Raw genomic sequence first — 23540 nt, 5'->3', positions numbered from 1 at the left:
TCCAATTACAAGTTGGTATGCCATGAAATGTCACACATACTCTACCATTCCTCTGTTTCTTATGTTGGAGCTACAACTAAGAGAATAAAAAAAAAATCATCAAAAACATGTGATGGATAATATGGTACAGTGGAAAGAGTGCTAACATAGGAGTCAGAAGACCTGTATTCAAATCCTGACTCTGCTAAGTATCAGGATATGACATTGGACAAGACTTTTAACTTCTCTGGGTCTCCATTTTCTCATGTTAAAAATGAGAAAATTAGCTAATCTCAAAATTCCCTTCAAGTTCTAAAGCTATAATACTTTATGAAAGAATCTCTGACACAAAGAGTACAATTGTGTGGCCCTGGCCCACAAATCTCTCAAAACTTTTAATTCTTCCTTTATCAATGGGTGTACTAATTCTTGTATTCCTCCCAATACCTCAAAGTGTCACATCACTAAGCATTCATTAATCACTTACTATGTGCTAGAAACTGCTAAGTGCTGAAGATACAAAGAAAGGGAAAAAAATAATTGTAATGGGCTGAAGCTCGAGTTGATGCACTGAGGTCCCAAGCACATGAGGCTAAATAGTAATTGGACCATACTCTATTAATATATAAGCTTGGAGAAAGAATGGCCCCAACTACTCTTTGTGCAAGTCCTGATGTGTTGTATAGGAAATGAAGATTTTGGTGGGTGGAGGCAGAGGGGCAGATAGAGAGGCGGAAGAGACTGCTGGCTGGTTCCTGTCATAGCTGCTCACTTTGCTAATCCCTCTTCACCTCAAAAAGAATAAAGATTGAAGATTTTCCCTTAACCTGAATTCCTGACTCCGGCTGATTTTAAACTACACAGTCATCACAAATAACCAGTTATTGCTCTGAAGAATTTCACAGTCTATTAAAGGAGACAACATGCAAATAAGCATATCTAAACAAAATATATTCAGGACATACTGAAAGTGTATTCAGAGGGAAGATTAAAGAGTAGCAGGAAAGGCTAGGAAGAAAATGATGTAAGAAGGAAAGGTAGGAAGACGCTAGACCATAATATGTCACTGAAGTGTCAAAGTACCTAAGCTTAAAGGTTATATTAATGTGTCATTTTTTTCAACTCCATAAAGATAGGAACAGTATACTTTAACTCATTATGTACCATTTAATATAGTATCATCTTCAGAAAACCCTTAAAAATGCTTTTTGATAATTATGAGTAAAAACTTCTTACCTTGGGCTGGATTAATTACAGGTTGTGCTGCTGGTGGTCTCTTTCTATGTATTAGTGTGTGACTGAATTCTTCTTTCATTACCTAAAAATGAAACCCATAAAGTGTGGTTATCTCAGATAGTTTACCAAAACATTGATCAAAATCCAAGGAGACTGGCCAAGAAACTCACTGCAGGAGTCAAATATTTGGCAATGAGCTTCTTCAAGAAGGGCTTTTTCAAGATGGAATTAATTGATGGTCGATTTCGAGGAGGTATGTTAAAAAGTTGAGTTACTAGAATCTGTAGGTCAGAAGAAAACTTTGGAGAGATGGGTTCAAAATGTGCTTGACAAATCTTGAGCACCAGCTGGTGTAAGTTGCTTCCTTCAAACTGAAAAGTCAGAGAAGAAATAATACTGGGTAAGAAAAATATATTTTCCATAGCTGCCTAAATATAGCTCTTCCTATATTATTTTTAATAATCACCAAATTATCATAGAAATGGAAACAATATCAGATTTTACATTTGTGGACTCAAAGATCATTACAGACAGTGATTGCAGCTATGAAATTAAAAGACACTTGTTCTTTGGGAGGAAAGCTGTGGCAAATCTGGACAGCCTACTAAAAAGCAGAGATGTCACCTTGCTGACAAAGGTCTGTTAGTCAAAGCTATGGTTTTTCCAGTAGCGATGTATATCTAGGAGAATTAGACTATAAGGAAAGCTGAGCACTACAGAATTGATGCTTTCAAATTATGGTGCTGAAGCGTTTTGAGAACCCCTTAGATAGCAAAAAGATCCATCTAGTCAATACTTAAAGAAATTAATTCAGGCCATTCACTGGAAGATCAAATACTGAAGCTGAAGCTTAAATACTTTGGTCACAGAATAAAAGATGGAACCTACTGGAAAAGACCTTGATGTTGGGAAAGGTTGGAAGCAAAAGGTTAAAGGACAGCAGAGGATGAAATAGATAAGAGTATCATGGAAACAAGGGAGATGACTTTGAATAGACTTCAAGAGATAGAGGAGAACAAAAGGTCCTGGTGTGCTATGGTCCATGAGCTCACATAGAATCAGACACAATGGAAGGACTGAACAACACAATAATGATGACTCTTTGCTTTAATTTTTCTATCTGTAAAATAAGAGTAAGAATAGCCCCTTGCTTCTGTTGTGAAGAACAAATTATGTGATATACATAAAGTACTTTGCAAACTTAAAATTGCCATGTAAATGCTAATAATAATTATGATTATTATCTGCTTAGGACTAGTTTGGCTAATAATATAGAAAGAGCATCACCAGAAAGTTTATCCACTAAACAATGAATTCTTTAACCACAGGAGAACTATGACACAAACCAAAATCACTGGTTTTAATCATTGATATCAGGGCTAAAATACTACAATCTTGTGTCTTCTGATAGCACCTAGCACTGGTTGAGAGATCCTGGGAATTGGATCCTCTGAAGATACACAGATTTCTCAGATGGCTGCTAGAATGTGTAATGTTCCCTTTCTTGGTCCGGTTTTCTGGAGATCTCTGGGAGAAGTCTTCTTTTCAGTTCAGTAATCACCAGAAGTGCAGCCAGGTGTTAAAGTCCAAATCCTTTATTATCTCTTTCAAAGTCTTATCTCCTTCACTTGGGGCTCAGCTAGTTTTCTGGGGGCCTTCCAGAGCCTTGGTTTCAGTGGAGAAGCGAAGGAGGAGAGCCTGCCACCAAGGTGGTGTGAGATGGGATGAATCTGTCTGAGTCCGAGGGTTTGTGCTCCAGCCTTCAGCCTCTAGCCTCCAGCCTTCTGTCCGCTTGTCTCTCCGAATAAATCCTGGCTAAGGCTCCTAGCTTACAGGCTCTACACTGAGTATAAACCAATCATTATATCACTAGGAAACCATTATTTGTTGTAGCATTAAATCAATGCTAAACTAGATTTAACCATTGTCTCCTCAATTCCACTTAATACCTTGTTTCAAGTTCTGGCCAATAATAAGGTTGTATATCTATCATCTGGAAACTGGTCTAACTAAAGTCAGAAGCTCATCATTGGTTGGCTACCAAGCAATGGATTTTTAATTGTTTATAGTTGTTTCACAAATTTTGGGGCTCAATTCAAATTCAATGAAACTCTTGCAAACAGTCACAAAACCTAGAGGAAATTCTGAAGCTGACAGACTGTTAGAAACTGTCAATTACTCCATGCAACATCTGGGATTTTTTTTGGCAAAGATATTGGAGCGGTTTACCCTTTCCTTCTCATGCTCATTTTACATGTGAGAAAACTGAGGCAAAATGAGTTAAATGACTTGTCCCAGGTCACCTAAATAGTAAGTGTCTAAGGGAAGATATGAACTCATGAAGATGAATCTTCCTGATTCCAAGCCTACTGTTCTATCCATTGTACCATCTAGTTGCCCTAGATTATTATTCTGTAATCCATTGTAGGCATAAAAAGGTGGGGATCTCCATTGGTGGAGTAGCCACATCATGAAAATATTAGTTCTTGGAGTTCTGATATATTTGTATTAGGAAGAAGAGGAATTTTCTTTAATAAAGGGATATATAGTGCAAATAAGTAATGATCTCATTATAAGGTCCTTCTGAGATATTTTGGATTTGACAAACTGTTTTTGATGACTTTAAATAACAAAAATGGCAGGCAAACTAGTTCCCACTTGGGAAGAGGTTTGTTTATTCTGTTTATTTCAAGGCAGAATTAATATTCCTAAATGGCAATCCTCCATTATAAGCAAGATAGTGTAACTTTTAAGAATAACCATGCCCATCTGCAAATATATAACCAATGTATAACCATTTCTAACCAAGCAGTGAAGCTTTTTGTGAAGCTATATACTTGAACCACCATCTAACTAGTCTCTCTTAATATATGGTAAATATATAGCATTATTACAAATTATCAAGTCTGATTATTAAGTAACAAGCACTCATATCACAAAAATTCAGTCTCATTTCTTTGTAGTCAACATTATATATCACCTCTCAAACTGATATCAAATGATTGAAATTTTTGCTACTGAATATTTTACCTCATGTCTGCTAGGCTCATACTTTCCCGAGAGGAAAGGAAACAAATAATTAAGTGATTTATCACCATTTTGAATTATTGAAGTGTAGTCTGCATAAACTGCAGCACTTTATATTCCTCCTCAGAACTCAAAGAAATGGTATCCACTTTCCATGTAACTTCAGAATCCACCCTTAGCACATTTCCTCAGTCTTCCAGAGATCCATATCAGAACTCACCCCCATGACCTACTGACATATAACTGACACTCTACTAGCACAGTATTAATTCCTAATTAGTCATCTCTGCTTTCATATTTGGCGCATTCTTTGCACATTCAAATTGGGGCATTTAAAGAGCTAGGTGACTCAGTGTTTAGAGGCTTGGGTCTAAATTCAGGAAGCCCTGAGTTCAAATTTTACTCTGTCACAATCATGAACTCTGCCTACTCCACTGGTTCCAGTTTACTGGTGTTATTTTATAGCCTGGGCAGCTAAGGATATAGCAGCTACCATCTGAAAACCTACCACCATGAGCCATATTTTCCTCATCTGGAAAATGGGGACACTTTCTATATGTGGGGACACATATAGAAAGGTTGTGAGGAAATCCTAAAGCATTATAAAAATGTGTTCTTCCCTTCTCCCTTTAAGGAATTCTTCCTGAAGCTTCCATTTTGGGGAAGGGCCCAGACCAGCCAACCCTGTCTCTGTACTTCAAAACTACATAGGTGGGGGCAGCTAGGGGACAGGTAGGTGGTGCAGTGGATAGAGCACTAACCCTGAAGTCAGGAGGACCTGAGTTCAAATCCTGTTTCAGACACTTGCCACTTCTTAACTGTGTGACCCTGGGCAAGTCACTTAACCCTAATTGCCTCAGGGATAAAAAACCAAAAAAACAAACTATATAGGTCCTAGAACATCCCTCAGTGCCTGGGACTTCCTTGTAAGGATGTTCACCCTGGAATATCACTCTACATGACATACATCCCTTTTTCACATTCTTGCCTATTCAAGGAGACTTTCTGTACTTCCAAACTGCTTCATACCTTGCTTATATTTGAATTGCCAATAGTTAACACAGTACCTCACACAGTCAGCACCTACTAAATGCTTATTTCCTTTCTTCCTAAGTAAATGTAATTATTGTTGTATTATATTATTACTGTTGTTGTTGTTGTAATTATTTAAAACTTCAAATTTTTCCTTTCACAATAGTTCAAATTATTATGTCTTTAGTAATTTAAAATTAATCTGATACTTACAGGATGTCTTAATGTGCACAGTTCATATAAGACACAGCCAAGAGACCAAATATCCCTGTGAAAAAATAAGATTAAATTTATATACCAAGAACATATTTGTTTTTTCTAAAATGCTTCAACGATGGAAATTATAAAAATAAATTACTTCTCTTTGCAAAGCACTTTACAGTTTTTCAAAGTGTTTTCACATATGTGAAAATTTATTCTTGCTCAAATGAAAACAGGCCAATTCTATGAGATATAAGTAACAGTAAAGCAGAATTTCTTCTATTGGTTTTCTGGAATGGGAAAAGTATGTAAAATCTGCTATCAGTTTTACACTTCTGTATATCTAGAACCAGCAGGTTTTGAAATAATTTGAGGCTTTAATCTTGCTTTGAAATTTAACATTTTCATGAATTACACAGATATGTTTTAATCAAACCTGGAAATCTAGGTTGAATTAAACACAGTTTGAGAAGATAAGGGGAAAAAAAAACATTTTTTAATCTTCTTTAATTATATAATTATTTTCATAGAATAGTGATCAAATAAATATTAATGCTTTGCCAAAAATTGTCTCACATTTTTGCTAGTTCTCATGATGCAATATTTCATTACATTCATATACAACAATTTATTCAGCTATTCATTCTTCTATTAATTCCTCCTATCCCCTCTTCTGCCCACTCCCACCTTATCTTCCATTTCTTTGCTTGTCTCTTTCCCTTCTTCTATTATCTTCTTTAGAATCAAGAACTTTGATTTGCTTGTAATACATCTTTGGTATTACCCTTTTGTTTTAACCTTCCTCCATTTTAGCCCTTACTATTTCCCAGCTTTGTTTAATGTATTTCTACACTAAAGTCTCCCTTTTTGCATGTATACAACCCTTCTTTGTTGGATATGTGAGCTTCTGATGTGTATTACTCCTCCTTCTGTCATGTTTTTATACTCTCTTCACATACTAAATTATGAGAAATAGCAAGTTGTATCTTCTTTCTCTTTTTGACATTAATGTATTCCTTTTACCTTCCCTTCTCTTTCTTCTCTTTAAATCCACAGAAAAAAAACCAATACATGCCCAGTCTCTTTTTCTTATTTAAATTCCTTGATATATTTAGAAGACATTAATCTGAATTCTGATCTAAAAGAATAATTGTTGGTTTTCTCCCTATTAAAATGTTAACCCTTCACCATTGAACAACTACTTCAACTGCTCCAATAAATTTCTCTTTATAGCTTTCCCTTACCTCTTTTGTTGGTATTTCTGAGTTACTACTGAGATGTGTAGTCTTTTCAACAGGAATGCTTGAAAGTCCTCTATTTTACTGAATATCCATTTTCCTCCTATAGGATGATATTTACTTCCAAGATTTTAACTTTTGCCTTTTGGCAAAGTCTTCTCCCATTTTATAAGCTTTCAGGTCTTACATGATCATGACTGTGATTCTCTGATACTTGATACTTCTTTCTGCAGGCTTACAATATATAGATATGGAAAGTCTGGATTTTGGTTATGATATGAGGCTTTTTTTTTCTTTGAGACTTATTTTAGGATGTAATTGGCAGGTTCTTTATATTTTTATTCTATTCTCTGGTATCTAAAATATCTAGGAAGTTTTAATTTGTGATTTCTGAAAATATAGTCCTCAAGTTTTTAAAAAAATTATAGTTTCTAGATAGTCCAATTTAAATTATATCTCCTTGTTTTCCTGGCCAATTATTTTAAATAGCAGATATGTTACTTTTTTTCTAGTTTCAATTTTCAATTTTGTTTTTAAAATTTCTTACTTTGTCACAGAATCACTGATTTCCACTTAGGCTATTCTAATTTCCAAAGAATCTGTTACATGGATAAATTATACTACTTTCTGTTCTAAGCCAGGAGGAAAATATCCCTGGATAAAGTATTTTAAAATGGGTCCAAAAAAGAATAAATCAAATGTTCAGTCTTCAGAATAACCAAAAATTTAATACCTCAGTTCTAGCAGAGTGGGAGGGAAGTATACATAAAGAATAAAATAAAATAGAAATATATAATTTTTTTTGCAACTCTCTCTTGTTATTCTTAGCAATCTTCTAGCCAAGACTATTGCTTTTCTCCCTCACTCTTCATACTCCATCATTCCTTTATCTTTTCTCTTTTCTTGTTTTTTTTTTCCTTTCTCTCTTTTACTTTCATCTGCCTCATCCTTTTCCCTTTCTTCAAACTCCCTCTCTTCTTCCTCATTCTTCCTCTCTTTGTTGGTCAAAGGCAAGAATCTAACAAGGCCCTAATATGAAGTATTACCTGTGCTCCAGACATGAGAAGCCAAGATAAGCCATCATGACCATGACCACTTAGTCCTCACTTGGCTTTAGTAATGCTCTCCTTTTTCTATCTTTATGGTCCCCAGTTAAACTATATTTTAAAAGACAATATTCAGGGGGTTTTTTTTGGGGGGAGAGGATATATTTTACAATCATCACCAAATAATACTAATTACCAAGATTCACATAAAAGGTTCTGTCGCAGACACAAGTCATCATTAATTTATTTTTAACCATATATTCTTCTTTGGGTAAGAGGCTCTAAAGAGTCAGGTATTACTCTTTTTCTGTTTTCTCAGTGATTTGATGGCACTACTAGATTTTAGGGGATAGGCTGAAAAGCTTTTAATTCGTATAATTTAGAAGATGTTTGATTTCCAGATAGATCAGTCCTCTGCAGGAAGAGATTAATTTTACAAAGCATAATATCATATCTTAGAGGGTCATTATGAAGAATATTTACTTATGCAATACAATGGAAGCATAGCCAAATTAAATACAGCATATTTTAGGTATTACAAAAAAAAGTTATAATTCTTCAAACTGTTATAGTGATGATCCCATTATGAAGACAGCATTATCTGTTCTGGTATTAACAACAATAAAGAAGTCTCTATCCTATCATTTCCCAAGTCTGCTGCTCATTGTAATAACTCAATCTCATTCTATTACAGCAATAATAGAAATAGGAGTAGCAGGCATTTGTAAAGGGCTGAAATTCTTGAGTTGATGCACTGAAGTTGGACAACTGAGCACTTAAGGCTAATTACCAATTGGACATTACTCTATTAGCATATGCTTGGAAAATGGCCCTTCCCACTATCCTGTGCTGGCTTGATAATTGGTGTATACAGAGAATTGTAGGAGGAACTAGGGGGTGGAAGGTCACTTCTGGGCGGGAGACAAAGAAGGAAGGTTGCAGAGATTCTGCTTCCATCCAATTCACTTCTATCTCTAAAGACCAAGAATAACAACCAAGGACTTTTGCTTATCCGGACTCTGGCTGATTCTAAGGTATCCAGGGTGCTAACACAGTCATCACAGGTACTGGGAGGCATTCAGAGTATATGGAAGGAATGACTATGAAATGAGAGGTCTAACCCCAAAACAGAAGTGTTAATGTGTCCTTTGTTGACATGTAATTGTAGGTTCTTCAGTATTTCCAAATATATCGGAAAGAATACTGACTCTAGAGCTAAAGAATTTCACCCATGATCCTTAAGTGAAATAATGTTTATTTGAAAAAATTTAAGCACTGGAATACCCCAAAGCCACAACCAATATGAAAAAGCCTAAACAACATATTTCAAGAAATCATTAAAAAAAAAAAAAAAACTACCCATATTACCTTGGGAGTTAGCCACTTTCAAGGAGCAGAAGGAGAAAGAGCTAGAAAAGGAACAATCAGAGATATAGGAGAAAAAGGAAGGTGTTATAGTCACACACACACACACACACACACACACAAACCTAAGAATACTTTACTAGAAAGAGCAAGGTTTCAGTCTTAGACTGGAGAGAGGAAACAGACATGATCAGATTCCTTGAGATCAGAATCAAATGTAAATTAATTTGATATTGTTCTTGATATTAAAAAATGATTGTAGCCATAGTGTCACTGTGGTCTTGCCCAGAACTTAGCCACTGTGCTACCCAGCTGCCAAACTCACTATATTCTTATTCAGTTTTCAGCACTACTTTAAGATTAAGCTTGGTGGTCTTTATCAGAAGTCTCCCCTTAGGAAAGGCTGTAAGCTTATAGAGCAGTCATGGAAAAATACTGACAATAACATTTTTCAAAGATTAGTACAGCTCTTCCATTACATAATTTCTTCCAAATAATATTTTGCCTACCATCGTTTTTCTCTGATATGCAAACTTCTAAAATATTTTTTCTACCACCAACTTGTTTTTTTTGTCTGATAGATACTATTTTGCCCAGACCCCCGACAAGCAATTCAGCCAGTTTCAGGGAGACCTGATAAGATCACAGAACCCCACTCTCAGAAAGACACTTTGGAGCTCCCCCTCCTCTGCAGTGGAGCCCACTGCCTGCTGAAGAACCCCTTTTTCCTGCTGAATGGACTTGCATCTCTGTGCAGTGCTGCTCTCATGTGAGCTTCACTGTTAGTGTGTATGTCTGAAAGGTTGCTAGAAACCATTCATAAAAGACTCTCCTATACCTTAGTGCCTACAGGCACCCCAGGAAACAAAGAAGCCAAGAAGAACGTGACTACCTGTGTGTAAACTCTGATACGGTTAGCAAATACCCAAAATTCCTGAGATAAGATAATGTGTGTCCCAGGAAATCGGTCATCTCCGCCCAGGAACTAGATAACGAGTATGCCCCAGGATGTCAGCCACACATGTGGTCTGACATTCTTCTCTTTACATTGCAACCCCCCACCCAGAAATCATATATAACTAAGACCCTTTTCGTTCAATAAATGAGAGACCTTGCTCCACCTCAACTCGACTCCCTCCTCATTTCTAACCCCATTCCTTTACAGGCATTAGCCTTACAGGCAATGTCCACCTCGAGACCCACATGTAGGTGACCTGCTGGACGGGTCAAAAGGTATATTGGGTTCCCCTTTCCTTTTTTCTCTTAACCATCTCCCCCATCACTTGCACTGATTCCCATGGTTTTACATGCCAGTTTCAGACCCCAAACTCATCGGTTTTCTCCAGGCCTCTGGCAGCCCCATGGGCCTTTTCTTAAATATAAACTGGGAGCCTAGATAAGGGTTCAATCCTTGAAACCGGGGGAGGAGGGCACTATCAGCCCAGTTGTAGAAAATGAGGGTCAACAGAGTGAGAAAAATTATTATTTCTTTCATATTAACAGCAATTATTAAAACTGGGGAGACCTGAGTTTTTTCCCCCCTCTGTTCCATTTCCTGGTCCAATCTCTCAAGGATGGGGCTGATAGAAGATGGGACTACCATTCTCCTTATTCTGAGTGTTGCCATCCATCCAACTCGCTCAGGCTTGGGTGGGAGATACATTCTTTGTCTAGAATTGCCCAAAGCTGGGAGTGGCGGGTGTAGGGCTAGTGATCTAATGGGATTCTGAGCTCCTCATTTGAGCTTCCTCTCATTAAATTGTTGACCAATCAGAGTTGAAGCCTCCCTCAGGAACCTTCCTCTTCCAAAAAGATATATAAGCTATGAGCCTAAGAGTCTTTGGTCTAAGGGAGAGATGGTCTTTTATTAAAGTGCTGGCATTACTAATAACATGATTAAATTACCCAGAAATTATGTCTCTTGAATGTTTTAAAACATCACACCAGGAAATATGTCCTCATGCCAGAGAACTATCACAAAATAAGTGCTTTCAGCCTAGCACAAGGGGATTGGGGGGGAGGAAGAGGACTATCCTGAGCAAGCCAGTGAACACTTAGCATGTCTTTGTTTCCTCCTTTTAAAAATGGTGATAATAATAACATCTACCTTCCAAGGGTGTTGTGAGAATAAAATAAAATTTGTAAATTTCTTTAAAAACTTTAATACAAATGCTAGCTATCCAAATATTATATTATATTGATTATTTTAATGTAACAATATATTAATTAAATATATTAAACAGATGGTACGTGCAATGTATACAATGACAAGATAGATCACTCTTCTATATGTGTTGTCAGGTATAGAGCTGGAATATTTCTGCTCAGCCTACTGACTTCCTTGGCTTCCTTTAAATCCCAACTAATATCCCTTTTTTTATTGGAAGCCTTTCCCACCCTCTCTTAATTCTAATGTTTTCATTATTTCCTATTTATCCTACATATAGCTGGCTTTGTATATACTTGTTTGCATGATACCTCCATTAGATTATAAACTTCTTAAGAGTTAGGGTCTGAATTTCACTTCTTTTTGTATTCCCAGAGTTTAGGACCATGCCTGTTGAAAAGGAAGACACTTAACAAACTGATTGATTTATTTACTAGAAGTAATAGAGTTTTTAACAAATAACCCAAGGTCAATGCATTCACAAATATTAATCCCAGAGGCCAAGGTTTACAACCCATAACCAAAATTCCCAATCTGCCATATGTCATCACAGAATAACAAGATCTTCAGTGTCTATGATGACAGCTTTTCTACAAATGAATTCAACCCTAAAAATTTATAAAGATGTAAAAATATCTTTACAAAGGAGCTCTATCTTACACAGACACTAAGATACAAAGCTATAATCAACAGGCTGGCTAGGATGACCCAAAGTTCCTGGAATTCCTATAGAATTCTTTAAATTAGACTTGACAGCTAATTTCAAATGAGTCAGTTGATAGCAAGAACTCACGTTTTGTTGTTGTAGGGTTTATTCTGACAGATCTCTGGAGATAGATAGTAAGGTGTCCCAACACATGTACGAGCAAGTTCCATTGTACTAAAAATATTTTGAATAAAATAATAAAGTTGTTTATTCTCATGGAAACAAGAAAATTAGACTCTATTGTAAAGTCATTATATAACAGAAAAATTATTTCATTAGAACAAGAAACAAAACTATTTTGAAAATAACAAAAGGAAGGAAAACAATTCTTGACTATCATTTCCTCTCTAACTTTCAAAGTCCAAAGACAACTAAGTGAAACACTAGATAGAGCTCAGGATCCTCATTAGCTCTGTGCTTCTGAGTAAGTCACTTAATTTTTCTGTGTCCCAATTTCCTCAAATATAAAGTCTCCCAGGGTTGTTAGAATACAACAGGTTATCATGTATAAAGTGCTTTGCAAACCTACATAAAGACTAGCTGTTATTACCAGATCATAGAACTGAACATAGAGAGTTGAAAGGGATCTTTGATACGACTGATTTACTGACATCAAGGGAAGTTAACAAACACACAAAGCCACACAAAAAATAAGTGGTTGAAAAAGGACTTGAACCCAGATCCTCTGCCTTCAGATTCGCCACTGTTTCCAAGTATCACACTGTGTTTCCACTTCCTCAAGTTCCTCATGGCCAAAGGATTTTCCTTTTGGAAGAATCAAGTAAAACCACAGATATGGGCTTAGAACAGAAGAAATGATGGTCGTTTATCTGCCTGATTTTTCAAAGATAGTATATTAACCTTTACTTTTCAACCCAGAACCACCTTGTAGTGCTAGACAACATGCAGGTGCAATAAATATTAACTAAATTGAAGTGAATTTTAACCATTTAAAGAAATCCAGAGAAACTCAGGTGGAAGATACCTCAAAGATACAGCCAAAACTAAGAACTGTTTGCACCTGGATCAAGCACCAAACCTGGTCCAGGGCAAGTGGGACAAGAGGCAAGCCAGAGGAAGGGGGGAGAATAGATACTACCTAACAGAAAGAGACAGATTCCAGAATATACAAAGCTTCTGCTGGGGAGGCTGCCTACTCCCAATCTCCCTCCAACAGGAAGGAGACCATTATGCAACTTGCTATTTAAACCTACCTCAGCACTTAGTTATCAAAAATAATTATTTCTTCCAAGAAGACTAATGAAGTGTTGAGGTAGGTTGGAGAAAAATGAATTTTACAAGAAACAGACAGATGCTTTGGGGGAGGGGACTGAGAAAGGACTAGAAGGCAAAGGGATCTTAAGGATCTTGTAATTCAGGAATTTTTACCCCGGGTCCCTGAATTTAAAAAAAAATTGCATTTCAATAAAAATATTTCCTTTCATAATCCTATGTATTTTATTTTGTACAATTAATAATGATATTCTAAGAGAACTTAAGTTTAACTAGACTGCGAAAAGGCTACATGATACAATGAAAAGTTAACAAAGTGTGATTTAGTCCAACTTCAGGCCCTAGTTTGAGAGAAGATCAGTCACTTGCTTAAAAATCACAGAAGTCTCATTCAACTTTTATTGAAACTGAGGTTGCATTCTCCAGTTAATATATTCTAAGAATAGTGAACAAGAAACACAATTATCTATAATCATGTGAAAAAAATGCTTCAGATAACTAATAATTAGAGAAATGCAAATTAAAGCAACTCTGAGAGTCTACCTCATACCCATAAGATTGGCAAAGCTAAGGGAAAAAAAAAAAAGAAAAAATTTGGGGGTGAGCTGTGGGAGAACAGGTTGATGTGGAGTTATAAATTGGTCTAGTCATTCTGGAGAGCAATTGGGAATTATGTCCCCAAGGTTATTAAACTGCACATGTCCATTGACCCAGCAATACCACTATTATGCTTATACCCCAAACAGATCAAAGGAAGAGGAAAAAGACCTATGTGTAAAACAAAAACCAAAACCATAAAGTAGTTCTTTGTATAGTGGCAAAGAACTAGAAAGCTAAAAGAATATCTGTCAATTTAGGAATGTCTTGACAAATTATAGTATATGAAGGTACTGCAATACTATTGTGCTATAAGAAATGAAGAGTACAAAATAAATCCCCATAAATCCTCAGCATTTTTATACATCACCAACAAAATCCAACAGCAAGAGATACAAAGAGAAATTCCATTCAAAATAACTGTCAACAGCATAAAATATTTGGGAATCTATCTTCCAAAGGAAAGTCAGGAATTATTATATGAGCAAAATTACAAAAAACTTTCCACACAAATAAAGTCAGACTTAAATAATTGAAAAAATATTAAGTGCTCTTGGATAGGCCAAGCAAATATAATAAAGATGACAATACTCCCTAAACTAATCTATTTATTTAGTGCTATACCAATCAGACTTCCAAGAAAATATTTTAATGATCTAGAAAAAATGACAACAAAATTCATATGGAAGAACAAAAAATCGAGAATCACAAGGGAATTACTGAAAAAAAAATCAAATGAAGGTGATCTAGTTGTACTTGATCTAAAACTATATTATAAAGCAGCAGTCACCAAAACCATTTGGTATTGGCTAAGAAATAGATTAGTTGATCAATGGAATAGGTTAGGTTCACAAGACAAAATAGTCAACTATAGCAATCTAGTGTTTGACAAACCCAAAGATCCTAACTTTTGGGATAACAATTCCTTATTTGACAAAAACTGCTGGGATAACTGGAAATTAGTATGGCAGAAATTAGGCATGGACCCACACTTAACACCGTATACCAAGATAAAATCAAAATGGGTCCAAGATTTAGGCATAAAGAACGAGATAATAAATAAATTAGAGGAACATAGGATAGTTTATCTCTCAAACTTGTGGAGGAGGAAGAAATTTGCGACCAAAGATGAACTAGAAACCAGTATTGATCATAAAATAGAAAATTTTGATTACATCAAATTAAAAAGCCTTTGTACAAACAAAACTAATGCAAACAAGATTAGAAGGGAAGCAACAAAGTGGGAAAACATCTTCACAGTTAAAGGTTCTGATAAAGGCCTCATTGCCAAAATATATAGAGAACTGACTCAAATTTATAAGAAATCAAGCCATTCTCCAATTGATAAATGGTCAAAGGATATGAACAGACAATTTTCAGATGATGAAATTGAAACTATTTCCACTCATATGAAAGAGTGTTCCAAATCACTATTGATCAGAGAAATGCAAATTAAGACAACTCTGAGATATCCCTACACACCTGTCAGATTGGCTAAGACGACAGGAAAAAATAATGATGAATGTTGGAGGGGATGCAGGAAAACTGGGACACTGATGCATTGTTGGTGGAGTTGTGAACGAATCCAACCATTCTGGAGAGCAATCTGGAATTATGCCTAAAAAGTTATCAAACTGTGCATACCCTTTGATCCAGCAGTGCTACTACTGGGCTTGTACCTCAAAGAGATACTAAAGAAGGGAAAGGGGCCTGTACATGCCAAAATGTTTGTAGCAGCCCTGTTTGTAGTGGCTAGAAACTGGAAAATGAATGGATGTCCATCAATTGGAGAATGGTTGGGTAAATTGTGGTATATGAATGTTATGGAATATTATTGTTCTATAAGAAATGACTAGCAGGATGAATACAGAGAGGCTTGGAGAGACTTACATGAACTGATGCTAAGTGAAATGAACAGAACCAGGAGATCATTATATACTTCAACAACGATACTGTATGAGGATGTATTCTGATGGAAATGGATTTCTTTGACAAAGAGAAGATCTAACTCAGTTTCAATTGATCAATGATGCATAAAAGCAGTTACACCCAAAGAAAGAACATTGGGAAATGAATATAAACTGTTTGCATTTTTGTTTTTCTTCCCAGGTTATTTCTACCTTCTGTATCTAGGATATACTGTGGCATATTTAACATGTATAGGACTGCTTGCCATCTAGGGGAGGGGATGGGAAGGAGGGGAAAAATCGGAAAAGAAATGAGTGCAAGGGATAATGTTGTAAAAAATTACCCTGGCATGGGTTCTGTCAATAAAAAGTTATTTTTTTAAAAAAGGAGGAAAAAAAAATAAAAACTTGGAAATTAAAAAAAGAAGAAATGAAGAGATGACTTGAGAGATATCTGGGAATACTTATATGAACTGATGCAGAGTGAAATGAACAGAATCAGAAGAACAATTTCTATTTTATGTCAATATTATAAAAATGAATAATTCTGAAAGAAAAAATTCTAGTTCATGAAATGATCAATAATGATTCCATAGGGGCAGCTAGGTGGATAGAGTACCAATCCTGAAGTCAGGAGGATCTGAGTTGAAATCTGACCTTAGATAATACTTCCTAGCTGTGTGAACCTGGGCAAGTCACTTAACCCCAATTGCCTCAGCAAAAAAAAAAAAAAAAAAAAGTAATAATGATGATTCCACAGGAGTGATGAAACAGAACATTTCATGACAAAGAGATGATGGACTATATAGATAGATAAATGTATTTTTGGATGTGACCAATGTGGGAATTTTTTTTTTGGTTTGATCGTGCTGACTGTATGACACAAAGGGTTTTTTCTTTCTTCTTTTACTTCTTCCTTTTCCTTTTCTTCTTTCTTTTTTCCTTCTTTTTTTTCCTTCCTTCCTTCCCTTCCAATGTATTTATTTGGTGTGCCTCAGTGATCCAAATACTACCTCAAAGTCTGCATCTAAAAATTTATCTAAAATATTAGATAATAGTAGCTTTGTCTAAACAAATATATATGTATATATATATGTAACCATTTTAAGGAGGAAAAAATATATTTAAAAACTACTTACTTGTTCAATACTCTTGCTATGCCAAAGTCCCCAAGCTTTGCAACCATTTCATTATTGCTAAGAAAAATGTTCTATAAACAAAGAAAAAGCTATGTGAGTTAAGTCAGGAAAAAGAGTCCACTTTTCTAAGTCACTTTTCCTGGGTTATTTACCTGTGTTTTTATGTCTCTGTGTAAAATCTTCCTATCATGAATATGTTTCAATCCCAGAGAGATCTGCACAAACCAACCCAGAATCTACAATGAAAGAGAAGTTTCTCTATCAATCTGACAGTTGAATTTCAGCGAAATGTCCTAGTGATAAGATACAAAAACAGAGGAAATTACCTGGATATCCTTTGAATAGATCAAATACATTTACTGAAGTACCCACTTTCATCTTTAATTCTGTTCATTTTCTGACAAGGAAAACTTAGGCACAAAGAGCTATACAACTTTACCAGATGAATTCTTCTTCATCATCATCATCATCAATGGGTAACATCTATATAGTACTTACTATGTCCAAGAAACTGTGTTAAGTCTTTACAATTATTACCTCATTTGATCCTCACAACAATCTTGGGAGGTAGCTGCCATTCTTAATCTCATTTTACAGATTGAGAAAATTTAGCCAGACAAGGTTAAGTGATTTGCTCAGGGTCACACATGTAGTAAGTGTCTGAGAATGGATATGAATTCAGTTCTTCTTGACTCCAGGTCCAGCCCTCTGTCTACTGTGCCCTTTAAGTCAGTGAGAATTCAATATAATTCAAAGATAAATGATTAAAAGTAAGGAAGGGAATGAGATGGTTCCTAATTTTGTTTTTCTTACTGAACATTTGAATGTTAATAAGATGCTGGTCATTTCACATGTATTTTCTTTTTCCAGATAAAATCTTGATGATTTTGCAACTCCTTTTGGAGTAGGAGAAAATAGAGAGAGCAAGAATAGAAGTTTTTAGAATCTGGTTTCATCTTGCTTTTTAACATCTCATTTAGCTTCTTTTTTTTTTTTTTTTTTGGCAATTTCTTGCCATAAAATTCAGGGTGCTTTTCAATATGTACTCCATATCTATAGAAATGCCATTCAAATTTTACTAATTCACAAGTGTATGTTTGTTTCTTTGTCATATTAAATACAAAAAAGGGGAGGATGTATGCAGGTGTTCTCCAGAGACAAAATGTTAAATTGTAATTCTGGAAGCCCTTTTATGGAGATGAAATGTAGCCCAGACTTTAATAGCAAAGGGAAGTCATATAAATATAGAAGAAATAGCACAGAAGGAAAAGAGGAGACATGTTTCCCATAAATCCAGAAATAATATGTTCCTGCATGAACATAGGAAGAATGCTTGAATAAATTCACAATGGTTTGAAATTTGTGGATTGCTTATTCATATTTGAAATATTTAACAACAAAACTAGAGGCAATGTATAGAATCATGATGGTCTTAAATAGCAAAATATAACAAAAGGACCTCAGGAAAGATGAAGGTAGTAACATTATGGTGGAGTGCTTTAATCCAGAACATTAAGCATCCATCATCCTGGCTCTGATTCTTATTCCTCTCCATAGAAGTACATATCTCTTCCATGATCAGAGCTCCCAAATAGACTTCAACAAAAGCTCTTTATGTATTGGAAATGTGTGGTTGCACAGATGGAGGATGAGAAAGGAGGCCATTTTTCACTCATTCTCTCTCTTCTCTTAATAACCAGTGTAACAAAAATGAAATTTTCTAAAAACAAGGGTTTTTCCCCCCTCATTAGCAAGATTGCATAGATATTATAAGGCAGTTAGTTGCCCCAATGAGAAAAGGATAAGATCAAGTCAAGAGGTTAATATGTTGCATATATAATGTTTTGTTTTTAAATGCTTCCAGATTCTAACTTTAAAAGGGAAGTAACTATTTATCTTTTTAAAAAATCTTTTTCTCAATAGTATTTAATTTTTTCAAATACATGTAAAGATAATGTTTTATCATTCATTTTTGTAAGATTTTGTGTTCAAGTTTTTTTCCTCCTTCCCTTAACCCTTCTCTATCCAAGACAGCAAGCAATCAATAAGTTACACATATGCAATACTTTTAAACATGCAAATGTTCATCTTAATAGCACATATAGACTTAGGCAAGGGAAGGAGATGCTGGAAGTTCCGAGAATGCCAACATTCTATCTCTCAAGATGACTTCACTTTCAATGGAAGATTGTGAATGTATTCTCAGGCTGGAATATGGACTAATTCAGTGCATTCTAATTTGAGAGATCACCTACAAATATCATTAATAATAATCTAATTTTGGAATAATCACTGTATTTTTCTTTCTCCCAGATACTAGATGTTGGTAACATATCTGCTACTGAACCAATTAGAATTCTTTACCTTGTCCTCATCAAAGAGTACTCCATGTTGCCTACTGATCCTCTTCATAAGATCTCCTCCATCACAATATTCCATTACAATGTATAATTTATTCATCTCTGTAAGAAAAAAGGGACATTATTACATTTACTGGAATGACTTTCCTCTATGTATTATTTCTTTAGAAGTAAAGTATTCTAAACTATAACTACAATATTCTTCTATATAATGGGTTAGAAATCTAATTCCCAAAATAATTCATGAAAATACCTAAGATGCACCTTCCATTTTTAAAATTAATAAATATGATTTGTCAATATTTTTTAAAAAGTTATTTTATCTGTGTGTATCCCCCTGTTCTAGAGTAGTTCAAAATCATTTCCTGTTTTATTAAAAAAGGCTTAATTAGTGGTTTTGGCCAAAAAATATCTGATACCTATTAGCCAACCATGTAATGCTGAGCTTCTATGAACTTGGGTTGATCCTTAAATCTAATAGACATACAGTCTAAATACATCTATATGTACCTCTACATCATAAATCTACAGATGGACATACAAATTCTGTATAGAATTTAAGATCTACAAAAGCATATATTATCTCTCATGATTCTTACAACAACTTTATGAAGTAGATGCTTTTATCATCCCAATTTTAAAGCTGAAAAAATTGAGATTGAGTAGGTAAATGATTTGCAGAAAGTTAGACCTAGGAAGTGTAGGAGATAGGATTCAAATCTATCTCTGCTAATCCCAAAACCAACAAACCATCTACTGTGCACTCTGACTCAAATTGGGCAGGAAATGCTATAGAAGTTCAGAAGAGATACTGTTTTAGGCCAGGATGGTCAAAAAAAGGATTCCTGGAAAATGTGGCATTTAAATTGGATCTTAAAAAGATTTGGAGGCAAAAAGGAGGGAGAAGTATTATAAAGGTATAGAGACATGAAATTCCAGGACACAAGTAGAATGTCTAAAGTACAGAATTCCTAGAGAGAGGGAGAAAGATAGTTTAGAAAAATTATAGGGCTGAGGCCAAATGGTGGAGAGCTTTGAATACTAGGCTAACAAGCTTGGACTTTATGTTCTAGTCCAGGGCTTCTTAACTTTTTGTGACATGAATCCCTTGGGGAGTTTGGTGAAACCTATGGATCCTTTATCAGAATAATATTTTTAATGTGTAAAATAAAATATATAGAATTATAAAGGAATAATGATTACAAAGGAATTTTTAGCTATATTGAAAAATAAGTATCAAAATATTTTTTTAAAAATCAAATTCTTGAAATCCAACTTAAGAACCTCTACATAAGCAAAGGATCTCCAATTTTTTTTTATCAAAGAAGAGTTACTTTTAAGTTATCTAAATTTTCATGATTCACCAATACAGGTGTATGTATGGGAATGATAAATACAGATGGAAGGGTGAAAGTGTTCAGAAAATTAATCCTGTTACCCCCATATTAAAAAATGTTTAATATAAATAAAAGTGTGCATTAATCAGATGCTCAGCATTATATATCATCAAACATTTTGTTCAATTTTAGTATGTATTTAGCAAGAACAAATCTCAAGCAGAAGGAATATCAGGAGGAAGAGAAAGAATAGAATACAAATACAATCTAATAGAAAATAACAGAAGAGAAAGAAAATGAGAAACAATAAAGAAGCCAACTGCCTCTCTGGTTCTCTATCATCTCATTGTACAGATAGGAAAACTGCGGCTGAAAAAAGGTTAGATAACTTGCCTAATTTCTAAATAAGTGGTCAAATTCTTACTTAAGCCCATATTTCTGACTCTAAATCCAGTTCACGAACCACCATATATTGTTAAATGAATGAATAAGGTGGGAGTTTCAAAAGAGCTCTAAGTTTTTGTTGTTCATTTGTTTCAATCATGTCCAACTTTAAATAATAGCATTCCATAGAATGTTTAAGTTTTTAATAATGATGATAATTAATATTTATATCATATTTACCATGTACCAGGTACTGTGCTAAGTTTCATAATTATTATGTCATTTGATCCTCATAACAAGACCGGGAGATAGGTACTATTTGACAGAGGTTGAATGACTTGCTCAGAATCATAAGGTTAGTGTGCCTGAGGCTAGATTGGAATTGGAGTGCTCTATCTACTGTGTCAGATGGTTATTCATTATTTGTTCAGTGTACATTTATTACGTGACTTTTGTGTGAGAAGCACTATGTTTAGTACTTATTGAAGTCAGAAGGCAGCATAGAAATTTAGAATTAAAATAACACTAGGAATTACTGCCAAGTGAAAGTAGCTCTTGAAATGTAAGAGAAGTGGGAGAAATTATTTAACTTATAAAAACTTGATTTAGTCACCATTTTCAAAAAACTACTGCCTAAACAATACGATATATATGCATCTAATAAAATCAGAAAACAAACCTTGAAGAGATGTGAAGAATTTGACAATATTTGGATGTTTCATCTTTGCCAAAAGAATGACTTCTTTCTTTGAAGCTTCTTTTTCTTGATGAGGCATCTAAATTAGATTTTAAAAAATAAAGTTTTGGGTGTTTGATTTTTTGTTTATTAGTTTAACTTAAATGAAAAAAAAAAACCACCAGGAAGAAATATAGTTTAGAGATATTACAAATGCTTGTTCTCTGTCACACCCCTAGTCAGCATCCTGTGGATTGTGTCCCTTTTAATTTGCAAAAGCTAAGATATTGGCTGACCCATAGTAGGCAAATGGATAAATATTTGTTATAGTTATCGTGAAGAAAACTAATATTTCTGGAGTAGTCTGTTATATTGCTATGAATATTAATAAGCAAATATTGCATCTGCTATAGCTATTTCTATACTTGCTCATCTTGTGCAAACAAAAAATAATTTTTGGAAAAAAATGTAATACACATACACATAGAAAGACTGCTGAAAGTGGCAGATAATAACTCAGATTCTGGTGGCTGTTATCTCTCAACCTTCCTGACGTTCTCTCTTCCTCAATGAGTTCAGTGACTGACTTGTAATTCTTTAGGTGTCCCCATTTCTTGTCTTTAAAACAGGGGACTTGAAGTCTTCAGGTTATTTTATACTTTACTCTCCCAAGCACTTAATTTTGCTCTGTGATCCAATAATGCTGGACTACTTGATGTTTTTCTTCCTTGAAATAAGACTTGTTCTCCTCCCTTCATGTCTTTTCACGGCTATTTCCCATGCTGAGTCAATTCTGCCTTCATGTCCCTGTCTCTTTGAAGATACAGCTCAGAATCCACCCTCTGCAGGAGCCTTTCCTGTTCCTATCTTTCTCCCCATCTGCTAGAACTTTCTCTTTTAAGATTGTCTTTCATCTCTTTATATATCTTATATGTAAATACCTATTTGTGTGTTATTTCTATCATTAGAATATATTCTCCTTGAGGGCAAGGTCAGTGATTTTGTCTTTCTTTATATCCATATAGTGCCTGGCACATAATAAGCACTTAATAAATATTTGTTGTTGTTGACAGGAAAAAGATTAGTATTGCATATAAATATAACAAGATGATTATTTAATTCCTGACAAAATTCTCACATTTATTATTAAAGAGATGGCTTGTGAGTCCCCAAAATGAAGTAGTAATCACTATGATCCAGCTTGGATTGATCAACAAAAAGTCAGACTTATACCGGTACAATCAAGAAATGCCACAGATGTTCTATGATTAGATTTCAGCAGAGCATTTTACAAGTCTGCATTTTATCTTTTCAAGCAAGATGGAAAAACGTGGGTTAAATGTTAATTTAGTTAAGTGGATTCAAAACTTTTTGAACAACTGTATCCCAACAGTTTTGTCCATTGTTATTAATGACTTGGGTGAAATTGTAAATGGTGCAGATGGTGCAAATCATAGATGGTGAATATCAAATTTGCAAATGGCACAAGGTTAGGATATATGCTGCATAAAAGAACTGAGATATAGGAAGATCTCATTTGGCTAGAACAATGAGCTGAATCTAGGAAAAGGAAAGCTAAAAGAGAAAGATACAAATTCCCAAACCTGAACTCAAACCCCAAGAATACAAAGTACAAGATGAATCAGGTATGACTAGATGACAGTTTGTGTGAAAAAGATATAGGACTTTTAATCAACTGCCAATCAATTGATCAAGCAACAAGCATTTATCAAGCATCTACTATATGCCAGGAAATGCATATAAAAATGAAAATGTGCTTTACTCTTAAGTTGTATATTATGTTGCTAAGTTCCCTCCCCCCCCCCAAAAAAAAAAAAAAAAAAAAAAAAGGTGACCAGGATGGTGAGGGAACTTGAAACCATGATAATAGGGTTAAAAGAATTAGTAGT

At 34.8% G+C, this 23540-nt stretch overlaps 1 protein-coding gene across 1 annotated transcript in view; it reads right to left on the bottom strand.

Moving 5' to 3' along the window:
• NEK5 (NIMA related kinase 5) overlaps positions 1 to 19333 on the bottom strand; it is an 82938-nt gene extending 63605 nt beyond the window's left edge. Inside the window, exons 1-7 of the mRNA XM_051990722.1 lie at positions 19238 to 19333; positions 17026 to 17109; positions 16874 to 16944; positions 12085 to 12171; positions 5488 to 5542; positions 1386 to 1586; positions 1216 to 1297 (exon numbers count right to left, since the gene is read on the bottom strand). Coding sequence (XP_051846682.1) covers positions 1216 to 1297; positions 1386 to 1586; positions 5488 to 5542; positions 12085 to 12171; positions 16874 to 16944; positions 17026 to 17109; positions 19238 to 19333 — 676 coding nt within the window. The remainder of the gene's footprint in view (positions 1 to 1215; positions 1298 to 1385; positions 1587 to 5487; positions 5543 to 12084; positions 12172 to 16873; positions 16945 to 17025; positions 17110 to 19237) is intronic.
• Between the last annotated feature and the right edge of the window lie 4207 nt (positions 19334 to 23540).

Source organism: Antechinus flavipes, chromosome 3 (genome assembly GCF_016432865.1).
Source record: "Antechinus flavipes isolate AdamAnt ecotype Samford, QLD, Australia chromosome 3, AdamAnt_v2, whole genome shotgun sequence".
Taxonomy (NCBI): domain Eukaryota; kingdom Metazoa; phylum Chordata; class Mammalia; order Dasyuromorphia; family Dasyuridae; genus Antechinus; species Antechinus flavipes.
The sequence above is the reverse complement of the archived record's forward strand: the minus strand, read 5'-3'. Positions and strand labels throughout refer to the sequence as shown.